The sequence below is a fragment of the Haematobia irritans genome, chromosome 4, assembly GCF_050003625.1.
Source record: "Haematobia irritans isolate KBUSLIRL chromosome 4, ASM5000362v1, whole genome shotgun sequence".
Taxonomy (NCBI): domain Eukaryota; kingdom Metazoa; phylum Arthropoda; class Insecta; order Diptera; family Muscidae; genus Haematobia; species Haematobia irritans.
Window position 1 is genome coordinate 149373690 of NC_134400.1, and position 20623 is coordinate 149394312.

The following is a 20623-nucleotide window of genomic DNA, read 5'->3' on the forward strand; positions in this document are numbered from 1 at the left end:
CGAAAATAAGCAATTTAAAATTTGGCAGTTTGTGAACAAGAAAATGATCGGGTTTACTTGCCAAAGATGTACATCCGCCATAACGGCCGATGGTCTTTCATCGACAATGGGGACAAAATTAATGCCGAATATTATCGTACATCACAGGGCTCCAATACCCTTTCAACAAGGACCTCCGGAATATAGCCGAGTTCGAGAGGCGTTCTACATTGCGGTGATGCCACTTAGAGAAGCGTTGAAACACTCATTAATGTCGCCAGTAATCCACCGCTGAAAACTCCTTTATTTGGTGTTTGGTCGAAACAGCAATTGAACCCACAATTGCATCACGGTGTCTCTCAAAGAGGTCAGCTTAACTCTTTCCGGCGCACTATATAAAATCGGCAAAAATTAAAGAAAATTTTTATTTGCTTTTATTTACAGAAGTAATTTATTGAAACAAAAAATTACAAAAAAAATATTTCCTTTCAGGATTTCACGCAAGGATGTGGTATGCTTTTTATACCACCGCGCTTATGTGATAGCTTTATTTATGAAATTCATTAAAACACGATTTCGTTTTACTTTAACAAAGTGGAGTAAACTCTAAACAAAATAAATCCATAAATAGGTATGTACCTTTGAATCTAATCATGGATTCATCTACCGCTAGATATTCACCCAGGTTAAAACACGATTTAAATCTCTCTAGCAACATATCCAGAAACGGTTGAACTTTATACAGCTTGTTGAACTTAGGTGATCCTTTTTAGGCATTAAGGTAGAACCATTCAAATGTATATTAGATAATCAAACCAAATCTTCTTATAGGCATTATTTTCGATATATAGCCGTCATTTAATTCCGGACCTATAGTCTTTTGTAACTGGCCTGGGATTTTATTCCCATTAGAAACTTAATTCCTATAAAAGCTTGTATTTGTAAGGCATTTGTTGCAGTGTAGCGTTTGCCAGATTGTTGAGCATACAGGTTCTCGTATGTTCCATAATTTCTTTTGTTATACTTTTACTAAAAATATTAAAATTATCATAGGATGCCTCGTTTTCCACAACTTCTGTAGGTCCTCGTTTCATGCCAGTAAATGCAATTGGTATCTCTATTGAATTTTGCTTACTCCAATTTGGTGGGGTGACTTCTACGAGGCTGCTAAATAAATTAGATATGGGCATATCGTCGTCGGTATCAAATTGTTCACCCGAATTTAAAACTCCACTACATCCCTAGTTTTCACCTTCATCAAAGTGTTTATCTTCATTGTCGACGGCAAGGATGTTATCAAAAAGTTCCTGGATTTGGTTCTGATCATCGAGGTCCTCAACATCATCGACAATTGACTCTGCGTCTGATAGAATCTCTTCCACAACAACTTCATCCTCGATTGTTTCCAATATATAGGAAATATCACTGTCTTTGAGTTTATTGTTTTTAGCCATGGATATAATGCGCAGTGGTATTATTTTTATACCATCAACTTTAAGCCACACTACTTCAAAATTTTTTATTTATTTTTTATGTTACTATTTTCAAGCACGTTATTTACTATCTTATTGATCAAAAATATACAAGTATAAAGTCTAACGCACGTGTTTAGCAGAAATTTGCTAAATAATGGAAAACACTGTCAACACTTGACAGATGGTACTCAAGTTTAGTTCAAAATATATATATATCTAGATCTTTCGAACATTTGGTATATTTTTTTTCTTGAAATATAAGCTTAAATCTACATATAAAAGTGATATTTAGAATAAACAATTGCACACAGAATGTAGGAAAATTAATTAGATGAGTGGTATAGTATTCATACCACCGGACCGGAAAGAGTTAATATGTACACCTTCGAAAATTTTAAATTACACCACAAATCAAATGCCGCCGATGGTAATGGTGTGAGCCGCCATAACGGTCGGTGGCCGTTCCGACCGCGGGTCAAAATAAATGTCGAATATATTGGAAAAACATCTTAAAGACTATATTGAAATCCTGGGAAGACAAACATTTCGGATTTTCAACAGGAATCAGCACCATCCCACTCAAAACTTGTCAACCAAGAATGGATAAAGAAGAAGGTTCCTTGCTTCAATTGCTACCAAAATCCCCGGATCTCTATCTGTTGTCCTTTGGCGCCGGGGGCATTTTGAAGAGTAAGGTTGCCACTAAAAAATACTAAAGTGTCGATGGTCTCAAGACGGCGCTTCGCCGGTAATGGGTAAAGATATCGCAAAGTCACTTCGTACAGTGTATAATGAATTTGTCAATTCATTCTTTCAAGTCTAACGTTTTTTTGTGCATAGGTGAGTTCTTGCACTGTTTAGAACTTCAATGATTTTAGTCCAAGCTCATTTTATAATATATGTTGCATCCATTCTCGCCATAAGATGTCAGTGGAATAAATCTGTCAGCTTGCGGACGGCAGATAGATAAATGATAGTCAGCCGGAAGATGGTTGAAATACATATCATTCACCCTGTATAGGTTAATTTAGGTTAAAGTGGTAGCTCGATTTGAGTAAACTATTCAGTCCATTGTGATACCACATTAACAAAAAGTACCTATTACGTATAGGTTAGGTTAGGTTAGGCAGCCCGATGTATCAGGCTCACTTAGACTATTCAGTCCATTGTGATACCACATTGGTGAACTTCTCTCTTATCACTGAGTGCTGCCCGATTCCATGTTAAGCTCAATGACAAGGGACCTCCTTTTTATAACCGAGTCCGAACGGCGTTCCACCTTGCAGTGAAACCACTTAGAGAAGCTTTGAAACCCTCAGAAATGTCACCTGCATTACTGAGGTGGGATAATCCACTGCTGAGAAGCTTTTTTGGTGTTCGGCCGCAGCAGGAATCAAACCCACGACCTTGTGTATGCAAGGCGGGCATGCTAACCATTGCACCACGGTGGCCCCCACCTATTACGTATAGGTACTTATAGTTTTTTACCGTTTAACCCACCCGATTATTTTCTTCTGTTCCAAAAAACATTACCAAACTGCTTCAGTTAACGTTTTCCAGGTCCTCCAGTAAACTAAAGCTATATGGCCCTAAAGTTCGCTTACGCCTTCACGAAAGCTCATACAGTAGTTTCACGCCACTAGTGTTTGCAAACTCGCCTATCAGGCGAGTTCTTGCACTGTATAGAACTTCAATGATTTTAGTCCAAGCTCATTTTATAATATATGTTGCATCCATTCTCGCCATAAGATGTCAGTGGAATAAATCTGTCAACTTGCGGACGAGAGATAGAGAAATGATAGTCAGCCGAAAGATGGTTGGAATACATATCATTCACGCTGTATAGGTTAATTTAGGTTAAAGTGGTAGCTCGATTTGATTAAACTATTCAGTCCATTGTGATACCACATTAACAAAAAGTACCTATTACGTATAGGTTAGGTTAGGTTAGGCAGCCCGATGTATCAGGCTCACTTAGACTATTCAGTCCATTGTGATACCACATTGGTGAACTTCTCTCTTATCACTGAGTGCTGCCCGATTCCATGTTAAGCTCAATGACAAGGGACCTCCTTTTTATAGCCGAGTCCGAACGGCGTTCCACCTTGCAGTGAAACCACTTAGAGAAGCTTTGAAACCCTCAGAAATGTCACCAGCATTACTGAGGTGGGATAATCCACTGCTGAGAAGCTTTTTTGGTGTTCGGCCGCAGCAGGAATCAAACCCACGACCTTGTGTATGCAAGGCGGGCATGCTAACCATTGCACCACGGTGGCTCCCACCTATTACGTTTGATTCCTTTACATCCGCATCATGAAAGCAAATACAGTAGTTTCACGGCACTAGTGTTTGCAAACTCGCCTATCAGGCAGCCACCCGTTATAGTAGATATCAGGAGGGATATCTGACATCTTACGAACACTATATATATATATATATATATATATATATATATATATATATATATATATATATATATATATATATATATATATATATATATATATATATATATATATATATATATATATATATATATATATATATATATATATATATATATATATATATATATATATATATATATATATATATATATATATATACATATATATATATATATATATATATATATATATATATATATATATATATATATATATATATATATATATATATATATATATATATATATATATATATATATATATATAAATATATATATATATATATATATATATATATATATATATATATATATATATATATATTGTTGTTTAAGTTCAAATGATTCCTCATTCAACCGTCGAACTGAACGGACGTGTTTTTAATAGCAGATTATTTCATCGTAATAATTACGAATTTCAAGTGTGGTGGTAAATTAAGCCACCATCAAGCGAAATTCAAAGTCATCCACTGGGTTGCTAACTTACCATCAAGCGAAATTCAAAGTCATCCACTGGGTTGCTAACTTCAGGGCCCATTGTATGGGACCCTATTTGCTGGGTGTCGTTACAACCCTTGCAATTCTCCCATCGAACATATGGCATCATAACAGCCTTCTCACGCAGTAAGACCTTCCAGGTAGTCAGAGGCATACCAAGAGATTCTACTTTCCGTGGAATATGTAACATAGTTGCTCGCCTTGCCAACTCATCCGCTTCGAAGTTCCCCGGTATGTCCCTGTGGCCAGGCAACCATATTAGTTGAATATTGTACTGCTCAGCCATCTCGTTGAGAGATTTGCGGCAGTCGTTCTCGAGTTAACGAACACAGAGTCCCCCCTGTATACAATATACTGAAAAAATGTCATCAACATATTTTCAATTAAAAGCTTAATTCAATTAGTAAAGATTGGGGTTCAATTAATTTTTTTATTCGAAACGATTTAACAACTAATTTTTTGTTCTGTTATATATTCATCGCATTTATATTTTAATCGGTTTTATATATTACTCGGTGGCGAGAACAGACCACGTTCTTCTCTGATCGCAACATGTTGAGTCCGCCGACCTGATTAAGTCCTATACATAATATCCGCAATAGCGAAGAGAATACGTCGTCATAAATTAAATCATTAAAGATTTATAATGAATTTTATTATTGTTGTAATAATAGATAACTAATCCCTGTTTACGATCTTCCATTGTATCTTGGACTAACCCATACATTTTGCATATCAATTTCCGTCTATTTGCTGCTGACACTTAATTGTTTTAATTTACATCATTATCTAAATATGGTAAAGAGATATCCAGTATACTCGTACCACATAAACTTTTGGCTTGACCTGCACTGTTGAATAGTATTGAATTTCAATTTTACTTAAATGAGCTAATCTCAATCATGGATTTTTTTCATATGAGAAGTCTTAATTGTTTATACACAAATGTCTTAAAATAGTTTCGTTGTAAAATGCGCATTTGAAGGTTAATTAAATTTTCTTAAGTTAAAGATTTATTTTTATATTGTTTCTGCAATTTTTTGACAATAATTGCCACTCTATTTAAAAAATAGTATCTCTATTTTTTTGTTTATCTTATCATTGTTTTGCTTTCTTCTTTCTATTTTCTTACTTATCGAAGCTTATATATAAATACAAAAGAAAATCATCTTCTCTTCTTTTAATTATTTTATTTTGCTCTAGCTATACTATATCGTTGTAGCTGTAGATAGATTTCTTTTTCGATGTTGTATATTGTAGATATATGTCCCTAGCAAATCACGCAAGACATTATGTTTAAGTTTCCCCTAAAACGTCATCACAACGCCAGCAATAACAACAACAGCAATAATCAATCGTCGAATCACCACAATAACAGCAAATCGGCAACGTCACTCAGTAATGAGGGATTTATTTTTATACGCTGTGGTCATAACCATCTGAGCAACAATCATAAAATTCTCAAAAATTTCACAGACATCGATGCCACCAACAATACCAACATTAGCAGGAACAGCAACCATAATAATAACAGCGAAATCATCAAAACCTCCAACGGTGCCGCCCCACACAATAATAAATATGTTGCAAAAAGTGTATGTGTTGCATAATAACCAACCAAAAAACCGAATAAAACTATTAAAACTTATTTTTCCCTCATCCCTCCGCCTTACATCTTTAACAAAGAAATAATCGCTAGCAAAAAAAAACAGCTTCTTATTTACTTTCATGTTAAATGTAAAACTAATCCAAATATTAATTATATATAAATTAAATTAAATTAAATTAAATTAAATTAAATTAAATTAAACTAAACTAAACTAAACTAAACTAAATTTAATTTAATTAATTTAATTTAATTTAATTTAATTTAATTTAATTTAATTTAATTTAATTTAATTTAATTTAATTTAATTTAATTTAATTTAATTTAATTTAATTTAATTTAATTTAATTTAATTTAATTTAATTTAATTTAATTTAATTTAATTTAATTTAATTTAATTTAATTTAATTTAATTTAATTTAATTTAATTTAATTTAATTTAATTTAATTTAATTTAATTTAATTTAATTTAATTTAATTTAATTTAATTTAATTTAATTTAATTTAATTTAATTTAATTTAATTTAATTTAATTTAATTTAATTTAATTTAATTTAATTTAATTTAATTTAATTTAATTTAATTTAATTTAATTTAATTTAATTTAATTTAATTTAATTTAATTTAATTTAATTTAATTTAATTTAATTTAATTTAATTTAATTTATTTAATTTAATTTAATTTAATTTAATTTAATTTAATTTAATTTAATTTAATTTAATTTAATTTAATTTAATTTAATTTAATTTAATTTAATTTAATTTAATTTAATTTAATTTAATTTAATTTAATTTAATTTAATTTAATTTAATTTAATTTAATTTAATTTAATTTAATTTAATTTAATTTAATTTAATTTAATTTAATTTAATTTAATTTAATTAATTTAATTTAATTTAATTTAATTTAATTTAATTTAATTTAATTTAATTTAATTTAATTTAATTTAATTTAATTTAATTTAATTTAATTTAATTTAATTTAATTTAATTTAATTTAATTTAATTTAATTTAATTTAATTTAATTTAATTTAATTTAATTTAATTTAATTTAATTTAATTTAATTTAATTTAATTTAATTTAATTTAATTTAATTTAATTTAATTTAATTTAATTTAATTTAATTTAATTTAATTTAATTTAATTTAATTTAATTTAATTTAATTTTAATTTAATTTAATTTAATTTAATTTAATTTAATTTAATTTAATTTAATTTAATTTAATTTAATTTAATTTAATTTAATTTAATTTAATTTAATTTAATTTAATTTAATTTAATTTAATTTAATTAATTTAATTTAATTTAATTTAATTTAATTTAATTTAATTTAATTTAATTTAATTTAATTTAATTTAATTTAATTTAATTTAATTTAATTTAATTTAATTTAATTTAATTTAATTTAATTTAATTTAATTTAATTTATTTAATTTAATTTAATTTAATTTAATTTAATTTAATTTAATTTAATTTAATTTAATTTATTAATTTAATTTAATTTAATTTAATTTAATTTAATTTAATTTAATTTAATTTAATTTAATTTAATTTAATTTAATTTAATTTAATTTAATTTAATTTAATTTAATTTAATTTAATTTAATTTAATTTAATTTAATTTAATTTAATTTAATTTAATTTAATTTAATTTAATTTAATTTAATTTAATTAATTTAATTTAATTTAATTTAATTTAATTTAATTTAATTTAATTTAATTTAATTTAATTTAATTTAATTTAATTTAATTTAATTTAATTTAATTTAATTTAATTTAATTTAATTTAATTTAATTTAATTTAATTTAATTTAATTTAATTTAATTTAATTTAATTTAATTTAATTTAATTTAATTTAATTTAATTTAATTTAATTTAATTTAATTTAATTTAATTTAATTTAATTTAATTTAATTTAATTTAATTTAATTTAATTTAATTTAATTAATTTAATTTAATTTAATTTAATTTAATTTAATTTAATTTAATTAATTTAATTTAATTTAATTTAATTTAATTTAATTTAATTTAATTTAATTTAATTTAATTTAATTTAATTTAATTTAATTTAATTTAATTTAATTTAATTTAATTTAATTTAATTTAAATTTAATTTAATTTAATTTATTTAATTTAATTTAATTTAATTTAATTTAATTTAATTTAATTTAATTTAATTTAAATTTAATTTAATTTAATTTAATTAATTTAATTTAATTTAATTTAATTTAATTTAATTTAATTTAATTTAATTTAATTTAATTTAATTTAATTTAATTTAATTTAATTTTTAATTTAATTTAATTTAATTTAATTTAATTAATTTAATTTAATTAATTTAATTTAATTTAATTTAATTTAATTTAATTTAATTTAATTTAATTTAATTTAATTTAATTTAATTTAATTTAATTTAATTTAATTTAATTTAATTTAATTTAATTTAATTTAATTTAATTTAATTAATTTAATTTAATTTAATTTAATTTAATTTAATTTAATTTAATTTAATTTAATTTAATTTAATTTAATTTAATTTAATTTAATTTAATTTAATTTAATTTAATTTAATTTAATTTAATTTAATTTAATTTAATTTAATTTAATTTAATTTAATTTAATTAAATTAAATTAAATTAAATTAAATTAAATTAAATTAAATTAAATTAAATTAAATTAAATTAAATTAAATTAAATTAAATTAAATTAAATTAAATTAAATTAAATTAAATTAAATTAAATTAAATTAAATTAAATTAAATTAAATTAAATTAAATTAAATTAAATTAAATTAAATTAAATTAAATTAAATTAAATTAAATTAAATTAAATTAAATTAAATTAACTTAACTTAACTTAAATTAAATTAAATTAAATTAAATTAAATTAAATTAAATTAAATTAAATTAAATTAAATTAAATTAAATTAAATTAAATTAAATTAAATTAAATTAAATTAAATTAAATTAAATTAAATTAAATTAAATTAAATTAAATTAAATTAAATTAAATTAAATTAAATTAAATTAAATTAAATTAAATTAAATTAAATTAAATTAAATTAAATTAAATTAAATTAAATTAAATTAAATTAAATTAAATTAAATTAAATTAAATTAAATTAAATTAAATTAAATTAAATTAAATTAAATTAAATTAAATTAAATTAAATTAAATTAAATTAAATTAAATTAAATTAAATTAAATTAAATTAAATTAAATTAAATTAAATTAAATTAAATTAAATTAAATTAAATTAAATTAAATTAAATTAAATTAAATTAAATTAAATTAAATTAAATTAAATTAAATTAAATTAAATTAAATTAAATTAAATTAAATTAAATTAAATTAAATTAAATTAAATTAAATTAAATTAAATTAAATTAAATTAAATTAAATTAAATTAAATTAAATTAAATTAAATTAAATTAAATTAAATTAAATTAAATTAAATTAAATTAAATTAAATTAAATTAAATTAAATTAAATTAAATTAAATTAAATTAAATTAAATTAAATTAAATTAAATTAAATTAAATTAAATTAAATTAAATTAAATTAAATTAAATTAAATTAAATTAAATTAAATTAAATTAAATTAAATTAAATTAAATTAAATTAAATTAAATTAAATTAAATTAAATTAAATTAAATTAAATTAAATTAAATTAAATTAAATTAAATTAAATTAAATTAAATTAAATTAAATTAAATTAAATTAAATTAAATTAAATTAAATTAAATGAAATGAAATGAAATGAAATGAAATGAAATGAAATGAAATGAAATGAAATGAAATGAAATGAAATGAAATGAAATGAAATGAAATGAAATGAAATGAAATGAAATGAAATGAAATGAAATGAAATGAAATGAAATGAAATGAAATGAAATGAAATGAAATGAAATGAAATGAAATGAAATGAAATGAAATGAAATGAAATGAAATGAAATGAAATGAAATGAAATGAAATGAAATGAAATGAAATGAAATGAAATGAAATGAAATGAAATGAAATGAAATGAAATGAAATGAAATGAAATGAAATGAAATGAAATGAAATGAAATGAAATGAAATGAAATGAAATGAAATGAAATGAAATGAAATGAAATGAAATGAAATGAAATGAAGTTAAAAAGATTCATTTGATTCGAATAGGGTTTCAGTAGAAAACAAGTATATACGGCCGTAAGTTCGGCCAGGCCGAATTCTATGTACCCTCCACCATGGATTGCACAAAAAATTTGTACTAAATACTGTCATCCATAATCGAATTACTTGGGTTGCGGTAACACTTACCGATGGTAAGGTATCTTAAAACTTCTTAACACCGTCTTCTCAATTGTAAGTTACTCCATACGGGGTGTCAATAAAACAAACAAAAGGCCGATTAAATACGTAAATAAGTCAGTTCGACAAAATTTTCTATAGAAATAAAATTTTGACAAAATTTTCTATAGCAATAAAATTTTGACAAAATTTTCTATAGTAATACAATTTTGACAAAATTTTCTATAGCAATAAAATTTTGACAAAATTTTCTATTGTAATAAAGTTTTGACAACATTTTCTATAGAAATAAAATCTTGACAAAATTTTGTATAGAAATTAAATCTTGACAAAATTTTTATAGTAATAAAATTTTGACAAAATGTTCTATATATATAATTATAGACCGATATGTACCGATTTTGACATGGTTGTTAGCGGCCATATACTAGCGCAATGTTCAAAATTTCACCACGTACCAAATTTCAATCGAATCGGATGAATTTTGCTCCTCAAAGAGCTCCGGAGGTCAAATCTGGGGATCGGGTTTAAATGGGGGTTATATATATAATTAAGCCATTTTTTGCATGGTTGTTAGAGACCATATACTAACACCACGTACCAAATTTCAACCGCATCGGGTGAATTCTGCACTTCCAAGGGGCTCCGGGTTTAAATGGGGGTTATATATATAATTAAGCCATTTTTTGCATGGTTGTTAGAGACCATATACTAACACCACGTACAAATTTCAACCGCATCGGGTGAATTCTGCACTTTCAAGGGGCTCCGGAGGTCAAATCTGGGGATCGGTTTATATGGGGTCTACATATAATTATGGACCGATATGGACCAATTCCTGCATGGTTGTTAGAGACAATATACTAACACCACGTACCAAATTTCAACCGAATCGGATGAATTTTGCTCATCCATGAGGCCCCGGAGATCAAACCTGGGTATCGGTTTATATGGGGGCTATATATAATTATGGACCGATGTGAACCAATTTTTGCATGGTTGTTAGAGACCATATAATAACACCATGTACCAAATTTCAGCCGGATCGGATGAAATTTGCTTCTCTTAGAGGCTCCGCAAGCGAAATCGGGGGATCGGTTTATATGGGGGCTATATATAATTATGGAGCGATGTTGATCAACTTTTGCATGGTTGTTATACTTTATGGGTTCTTAGAGCAATAGTTCGATGTGTTACAAACGGAATGACAAAGTTAATATACGCCCATCCTATGGTGGAGGGTATAAAAAGTCTATATTTTGTCTTGATAATATGTATGATGAACGTATCTTTACATTCTGTAAGCTAGGTATACTTGGTCCACAGTGTAATATAAATTACCAATAATGCTTTTAATGTTTTATTAACATATTGTCCTTATAGTTCTCCATGTTGTGTATGTAGTTTCTTTGTATGGGTTTGTTCGTATACATGAATTTTTAACATGGCCTGGATAATGACCCAAAAGTGGAAAATAGGAATTTATGAAAAAATACCTATACTGTATAATAATAGCCGAACTCAGCCAACAAAAGAAATATATGCGATGACATCACAAATGTGCTTGTGCGGGCGGGCAGGCGGACGTTCATACAAATTTTCGAACAGACATTATGGCTGAATGGAACCACATGTTGGCAGTTGTGAGGGCCTTAGAGTAGGTCAGCTATTAAGAACATCGATTTTACAAAAATGTTACATCCCCATAGATTCAAAAAGCTACTCTAAATGATATAGCAGACATATTCATATCATAAATCGCCTACAATGTATGTGTGTATGGGTCAAATGGCAAGGAAAGCACCATTTTAACACATAATCAGGCGAAAAAAAATACAATTCTTAAGAGGAAATGTTTACAGTGAAATTTATTTTTGATCTTCCCCCCTTTGGGTTGAAAATATATATTACGATTTATGACTTTATTTGGATTGATTTAAACATATCATACACTGAGAAAAAAGGTTGTCCAAATCGAAAGATTTTGTCGTTACTCTAATGACTTTGATCTTTCAAATTTGATTTTTGCGTATTGGATATTGTAAAGACAAAAATATCACCAACATATTTCCAATTATAAAGTTGACTCAAGTTGAAAACGTAATCAATTAAAAAATTAATCAATCAAAAAAATTAATATCAGTTGAAAATATATTCCATAAAATTATATCAATTGAAAATATAAGTAAATATTTTGCGCGGACAATTAATTTCTGTTTACAGAAAAAAAAATTCACGAAATTTTTTTCCAATTAAAGTGTTATTTGAGTTTTAAAACATATATTCAATTAAAAATTTAATCGATACAAACAATTTTTTAATTGAAACAAAAATCAATCACAAAAATTAATAGTATTTAATTTTTTTAATTGGATCAATTAATTTTTTAATTGATACTATCATTTCTGTGATTGAAAATATATCAATTAAAAATTAATTGGATCAATTAATTTCGTGATTGAAGACAAAAAATATTTTTTTGTGAGCCAATGTACCAAAAATCATCGAATTGAAGGAAGGTTTTAATAATATTGAAGATTTGTTTAAAAAATCATGTCAACAGATTTTTTTTACACCCATTTTACAGTCAAATCTCCTACCTCTAAGGACAAAACACCTTCAATGAAAATTTAAAGCATAATTTTAATATTTATCAGTTATTGTCCGCAAATAACTGACAACATTATTTCACTGGAATAATCCCACTTAGTAACCTTTGGAAATGCATAGATAACAAAAACCCAAGCATTATAAGATAAGAACTAGCAAAGTGGCTATAACTATTTCGGGTTCACAAGAAGTTTGCCATGTGTGTTATATCTGTCGGTACCCTATTTATTCCCCTCTCCGGGTAATTAACTTAAATAAACTATCCCAGCCACAATTTGCCTTATGTTAATCACACAAACAATCTCTCTCTTAAAAAAAACAAAATCCAAATAGACAAAAATAAAACAGCGAAAATGGTTTAAATATCAAATTAGAATAGTTAACAGTGTGTGGTGAGTGAACTTGAAAAAGAAAAATAAAAATGATTTGTTAGAATGCTTCCTTTTTTATAACCTCCACCATAGGGTGGGGGGTATATTAACTTTGTCATTCCGTTTGTAACACATCGAAATATTGCTCTAAGACTCCATAAAGTATATATATTCTGGGTCGTGTTGAAATTCTGAGTCGATCTAAGCATGTCCGTCCGTCTGTTGAAATCACGCTAACATCCGAACGAAACAAGCTATCGACTTGAAACTTGGCACAAGTAGTTGTTATTGATGTAGGTCGGATGGTATTGCAAATGGGCCATATCGGTCCACTTTTACGTATAACCGCCATATAAACCGATCCCCAGATTTGGCTTGCGGAGCCTCAAAGAGAAGCAAATTTCATCCGATCCGCCTGAAATTTGGTACATGATGTTGGTATATGGTCTCTAACAACCATGCAAAAATTGCTCCATATCGGTCCATAATTATATTTAGCCCCCATATAAACCGACCCCCAGATTTGGCTTGCGGAGTATCTAAGAGATGGAAATTTCATCCAATCCCGTTGAAATTTGGAACATGGTGTTAGTGTATGATCTCTAACAACCGTGCCAGAATTGGAGGAGCAAAATGCATACGATCCGGTTCAAATATGGAACGTGGTGTTAGTATATGGTCTCTAACATCCATGCAAAAATTGGTCCACATCGGTTCACAATTATATATAGCCCCCATATAAACCGATCCCCAGATTTGGATTGCGGAGCCTCAAAGAGACGCAAATTTCATCCGATCCTGCTGAAATGTGGTACATGGTGTTTGTATATGGTCTCTAACAACCAAGCAAAAATTGGTCCATATCGGTCTATAGTTATATATAGCCGATCCCCAATCACACAGAAATTGGTCCATATCGGTTCATAATCATGGTTTCCACTCGAGCCAAAACTAATCTACCAAAATTTTATTTCTATAGAAAATTTTGTTAAAATTTTATTTCTATAGAAAATTTTGTCAAAACTGTATTTCTATAGAAAATTTTGTCAAAATTTTATTGTTATAAAAAATTTTGTTAAAATTTTATTTCTATAGAAAATTTTGTCAAAATTTTATTTCTATAGAAAATTTTGTTAAAATTTTATTTCTATAGAAAATTTTGTCAAAATTTTATTTCTATAGAAAATTTTGTCAAAATTGTATTGTTATAAAAAATTTTGTTAAAATTTTATTTCTATAGAAAATTTTGTCAAAATTTTATTTCTATAGAAAATTTTGTTAAAATTTTATTTCTATAGAAAATTTTGTCAAAATTTTATTTCTATAGAAAATTTTGTCAAAATTTTATTTCTATAGAAAATTTTGTTAAGATTTTTTTCTATAGAAAATTTTGTTAAGATTTTTTTTCTATAGAAAATTTTGTCAAAATTTTATTTTTATAAAAAATTTTGTTAAAATTTTATTTCTATAGAAAATTTTGTCAAACTGAATTATATACGTATTTGATCGGTCTTTTTATACCCACCACCATAAAATGGTGACGGGGGTATAATAACTTTGTCATTCCGTTTGTAACACATCGAAATATCGATTTCCGACTATATAAAGTATATATATTCTTGATCAGGGAGAAATTCTAAGACGATATAAGCATGTCCGTCTGTCCGTCTGTCTGTCTGTCTGTCTGTCTGTTGTAATCACTCTACAGCCTTCAATAATGGCGCTATCGTCCCGAAATTTGGCACAGATTAGTTTTTTGTTTGCAGGCAGGTCAAGTTTGAAGATGGGCTATATCGGTCCAAGTTTTGATATAGTCCCCATATAAACCGACCTCCCGATTTTGGGTCTTGGGCCTATAAAAACCGTAGTTTTTACCAGATTTGCCTCAAATTGGAAATCTAGAGGTATTTTGGGACCATAAAGAGGTGTGTCAAAAATGGTCCGTATCGGTCCATGTTTTAGTATAGCCCCCATATAGACCGATCTCCCGATTGTACTTCTTAGGCGTCTAGAAACAGTATTTTCTATTCGATTTGTATGAAATTGAAAATCTAAAGGTGTTTTGGGACCATAAAGAGGTGTGTCGAAAATGGTCCGCATAGGTCCATGTTTTGATATAGCCCCCATATAAACCAACCTCCCGATTTGGAGTCTTGGGCCTACAAAACCCGTAGTTTTTATCCAATTTGCCTGAAATTGAAAATATAGAGATATTTGAGGACCATAAAAAGGTGTGCCGAAAATGGTTCTCATCGGTCCATGTTTTTGTATAGCCCCCATATAGACCGATATCCCGATTTTGCTTTTAGGGCTTCTAGAAACTATATTTACCTTCCGATTAGCCTGAAATTGGAAATCTAGAGGTATTTGAGGACCATAAAAAGGTATGCCGAAAATGGTGCTCATCGGTCCATGTTTTGATATAGCCCCCATAGAGACTGATCTTGGAATTCTAGAAACTATATTTTCTATCCGATTTTTCTGAAATTGAAAATGTAGAGTTCTTTTGGGACCATAAAAAGGTGTGCCGAAAATGGTGCCCATCGGTCCATTTTTTGGTATAGCCCCCATATAGACCGATCTCCCATTTTGCTTCTTGGGCTTCTAGAAACTATATTTAACATCCGCTTTGCCTGAAATTCTTGAGCTACAATAAACTGTATTTATTACATGATTTGCCTGAAATTCGAAATCTAGAGGGATTTTTAGACCACAAATAAGAGTGCCGAAATTGAGGTATATCGGTCCATTTTTTGGTATAACCCCTATATAGACTGATCTCTCGATTTTTTACTTCTTGGGCGTCTAGAGACTATATTTTCTGGCCGATTTATTTGAAATTGAAAATCTGGAGGTATTTTAAGATCACAAATATGTGAGTAGCAAATGGTGCCTATCGGTCCATGTTTTGGTATAGCCCCCATATACACCGATCTCCCGGCTTTATTTCTTGGGCTTCTGGAATCCTTAGTTTTTATCCGATTTGCTGGAAATTAGTAATTTATAATAAAATTTTAGACAAACGAAATGTCTTTTTCTTATAAAGTGTTTTCGTTTATTCAACGATTGTCTCTAAAATTTGTGTCAAAAGAAAACTTTGCTTTCTCAAAAAAGAAAACACCTCTTTCAGGGTATAGCAGGCGCACTGATCATGAAAATTGCTTTAAACTGAAAGTAAAAGTTCCAGATTTTACTCATCGTATTTAAATAAATGCGGAAAAATCTACAGATTTAAGATTTTAAGTCAAGGCGTAATTTCAACATATACACGATTTGTTTATATTTTCTCTAAAACTCAAACAAAATTGGTTCTCATAAATCCAGAATCTTATCTGGCCTTCATAGGTAGAATCTTTAAAGTTTGTCTTCGGGAGCTGGCTCGTTTGGGAGAATATTTGTCATCAAACCCCCTACAATTCTATATATTATCAAGTAACCCACTACGACGAAGAGTTTTCATAGTAAACTATTATACTTGATTCATGGTGGTGGGTATTTAAAATTCGGCCCGGCCGAATTTACTGCTTTATATACTTGTTTAATTTAATATATAGCACGTATGGACATACTTACAATTTGTAAGACGGTGTTAGGAGGTTTTAAGATACCTTGCCATCGGCAACTCAAGTAATTCGATTGTGGATGGCAGTGTTAGGTTAGGTTAGGTTATGTGGCAACCCGATGTATCAGGCTCACTTAGACTATTCAGTCTATTGTGATAGCACAGTGGTGAACTTCTCTCTTATCACTAAGTGCTGCCCGATTCCATGTTAAGCTCAATGACAAGGGACCTCCTTTTTATAGCCGAGTCCGAACGGCGTTCCACATTCCAGTGAAACCACTTTGAGAAGCTTTGAAACCCTCAGAAATGTCACCAGCATTACTGAAGTGTGATAATCCACCGCTGAAAAGCGTTTTGGTGTTCGGTCGTAGCAGGAATCGAACCCACGACCTTGTGTATACAAGGCGGGCATGCTAACCATTGCACCACGGTGGCTCCCATGGCAGTGTTTAGAAGAAGTTTCTACGCAATCCATGGTGGAGGGTTCATAAGCTTCGGCCTGGCCGAACTTACTGCCGTATATACTTGTTTTTTTTTTTTTTTTTTTTGTTTGTAGAGATACCGAAGCGGCATCACAATCGTATTTGCTAAACATTTCAATATTAATGAATTAAAAACAAAAGAAAGAAATATGTATTCGTATAAATCAAATATGATATCAGTGCGATTAGTTTCTGCGTAGCCATTAATTGCTCTTGAAATTATTTCAATAAATCTTTTAAACTTTGTTTGAAAATGAATTACTTTTCAATTTTGAATTATTATACTGTTACACTACGAGTATGAGTTTTGAGTGGTGAACAGTGTCTTATCTCCTCTCAGTAATTCTTGTGTTATTTTTGAGTGTTTTTAAAAGCTTCTCTAAATGTTTTCATAGTTGTACAGGCCTAGGAACTTCCTCATAAAAGGCAGGCCCCTTTTTAAAATCACATCATACGCAATTCGTAGAATATATTCCACGTCTTCACATTTTTTGAGAGTTACCATAGAAATGTTTGCTTTATTAAAAAAAAAATAAACAAATAAAAAGTCGGTTAGTCGTTTTAGCCATCATCAAAAGTCGATTATGAAAAATAAAATCGAATTACAAGTATGCCTATATAAAACATTTTGATTCGAAATCCGAAGATTAAAAATTTCAGTTAATTTAAAGAATACTTTCTTTTTTCAAAAATGTTTTCTTTTAAATAAAAAAAAAGTTTTGCATTACTTCAAAGCTATACGACTTTAACAGAAAATTTTGCAATTTTTAACCCTTTAATACGCACTGTAACGTTTAAGATACAACCAGAAAAGAATTCTTACGTCTCAAAATTTTGAACGAATTCTACGAAAGCAAAAAAAAAAAAATAACGCAAAAAACAAGAAATGAAACAAGTATATAAAGCAGTAAATTCGGCCGGGCCGAATTTTAAATACCCACCACCATGAATCAAGTATAATAGTTTACTATGAAAACTCTTCGTCGTAGTGGGTTACTTGATAATATATAGAATTGTAGGGGGTTTGATGACAAATATTCTCCCAAACGAGCCAGCTCCCGAAGACAAACTTTAAAGATTCTACCTATGAAGGCCAGATAAGATTCTGGATTTATGAGAACCAATTTTGTTTGAGTTTTAGAGAAAATATAAACAAATCGTGTATATGTTGAAATTACGCCTTGACTTAAAATCTTAAATCTGTAGATTTTTCCGCATTTATTTAAATACGATGAGTAAAATCTGGAACTTTTACTTTCAGTTTAAAGCAATTTTCATGATCAGTGCGCCTGCTATACCCTGAAAGAGGTGTTTTCTTTTTTGAGAAAGCAAAGTTTTCTTTTGACACAAATTTTAGAGACAATCGTTGAATAAACGAAAACACTTTATAAGAAAAAGACATTTCGTTTGTCTAAAATTTTATTATAAATTACTAATTTCCAGCAAATCGGATAAAAACTAAGGATTCTAGAAGCCCAAGAAATAAAGCCGGGAGATCGGTGTATATGGGGGCTATACCAAAACATGGACCGATAGGCACCATTTGCTACTCACATATTTGTGATCTTAAAATACCTCCAGATTTTCAATTTCAAATAAATCGGCCAGAAAATATAGTCTCTAGACGCCCAAGAAGTAAAAATCGAGAGATCAGTCTATATAGGGGTTATACCAAAAAATGGACCGATATACCTCAATTTCGGCACTCTTATTTGTGGTCTAAAAATCCCTCTAGATTTCGAATTTCAGGCAAATCATGTAATAAATACAGTTTATTGTAGCTCAAGAATTTCAGGCAAAGCGGATGTTAAATATAGTTTCTAGAAGCCCAAGAAGCAAAATGGGAGATCGGTCTATATGGGGGCTATACCAAAAAATGGACCGATGGGCACCATTTTCGGCACACCTTTTTATGGTCCCAAAAGAACTCTACATTTTCAATTTCAGAAAAATCGGATAGAAAATATAGTTTCTAGAATTCCAAGATCAGTCTCTATGGGGGCTATATCAAAACATGGACCGATGAGCACCATTTTCGGCATACCTTTTTATGGTCCTCAAATACCTCTAGATTTCCAATTTCAGGCTAATCGGAAGGTAAATATAGTTTCTAGAAGCCCTAAAAGCAAAATCGGGATATCGGTCTATATGAGGGCTATACAAAAACATGGACCGATGAGAACCATTTTCGGCACACCTTTTTATGGTCCTCAAATACCTCTATATTTTCAATTTCAGGCAAATTGGATAAAAACTACGGGTTTTGTAGGCCCAAGACTCCAAATCGGGAGGTTGGTTTATATGGGGGCTAAATCAAAACATGGACCTATGCGGACCATTTTCGACACACCTCTTTATGGTCCCAAAACACCTTTAGATTTTCAATTTCATACAAATCGAATAGAAAATACTGTTTCTAGACGCCTAAGAAGTACAATCGGGAGATCGGTCTATATGGGGGCTATACTAAAACATGGACCGATACGGACCATTTTTGACACACCTCTTTATGGTCCCAAAATACCTCTAGATTTCCAATTTGAGGCAAATCTGGTAAAAACTACGGTTTTTATAGGCCCAAGACCCAAAATCGGGAGGTCGGTTTATATGGGGACTATATCAAAACTTGGACCGATATAGCCCATCTTCGAACTTGACCTGCCTGCAAACAAAAAACTAATCTGTGCCAAATTTCGGGACGATAGCGCCATTATTGAAGGCTGTAGAGTGATTACAACAGACAGACAGACAGACAGACAGACAGACAGACAGACGGACAGACGGACATGCTTATATCGTCTTAGAATTTCTCCCTGATCAAGAATATATATACTTTATATAGTCGGAAATCGATATTTCGATGTGTTACAAACGGAATGACAAACTTATTATACCCCCGTCACCATTTTATGGTGGTGGGTATAAAAATGTGCTTTGCAAATGTTATTTTTTACCATATTATATATTTTTTGTGGATACTTAACATTTAAGGGCTAAGTTTGCGAAAAATTAATGAAAATCATAGTTTCTGTTTTTTAATGCAATTTGCCTTAATATTGTGCAAATATCGTCTGCTTATACATAAAAACAAAACAAAAATAATAAATTTGTTCAATTAAAATTTTAATAGAAATTAAAAACAAATAAACACCTTAAATTAATTTTTTAACTGCTTCAATTAATTTTTTAATCAAACTAAAAATCAAAAGCAAACATTAATTGGTCTAAATATTTTTTTTTTTCATTGGATCAATTATTTGTTTAATTAGATTTATTCAATGATCGACATTGCTTCT

The 20623-nt window shown here is 27.9% G+C and overlaps 1 protein-coding gene across 11 annotated transcripts in view; it reads left to right on the top strand.

Annotated features, from left to right (window-relative positions):
- Window positions 1–20623, top strand: part of Svil (Supervillin) — a 1072938-nt gene that overhangs the window by 313002 nt on the left and 739313 nt on the right. For 6 of the 11 annotated variants that reach the window (XM_075304584.1, XM_075304565.1, XM_075304577.1 and 3 more), the window contains exon 2: window positions 5602–5993. The exons of 4 other annotated variants lie outside the window; for them this stretch is intronic. In XM_075304584.1, coding sequence (XP_075160699.1) covers window positions 5691–5993 — 303 coding nt within the window. In that variant the 5' untranslated portion in view covers window positions 5602–5690. The remainder of the gene's footprint in view (window positions 1–5601; window positions 5994–20623) is intronic. One more of the 11 variants, XM_075304567.1, reaches the window with a different exon arrangement.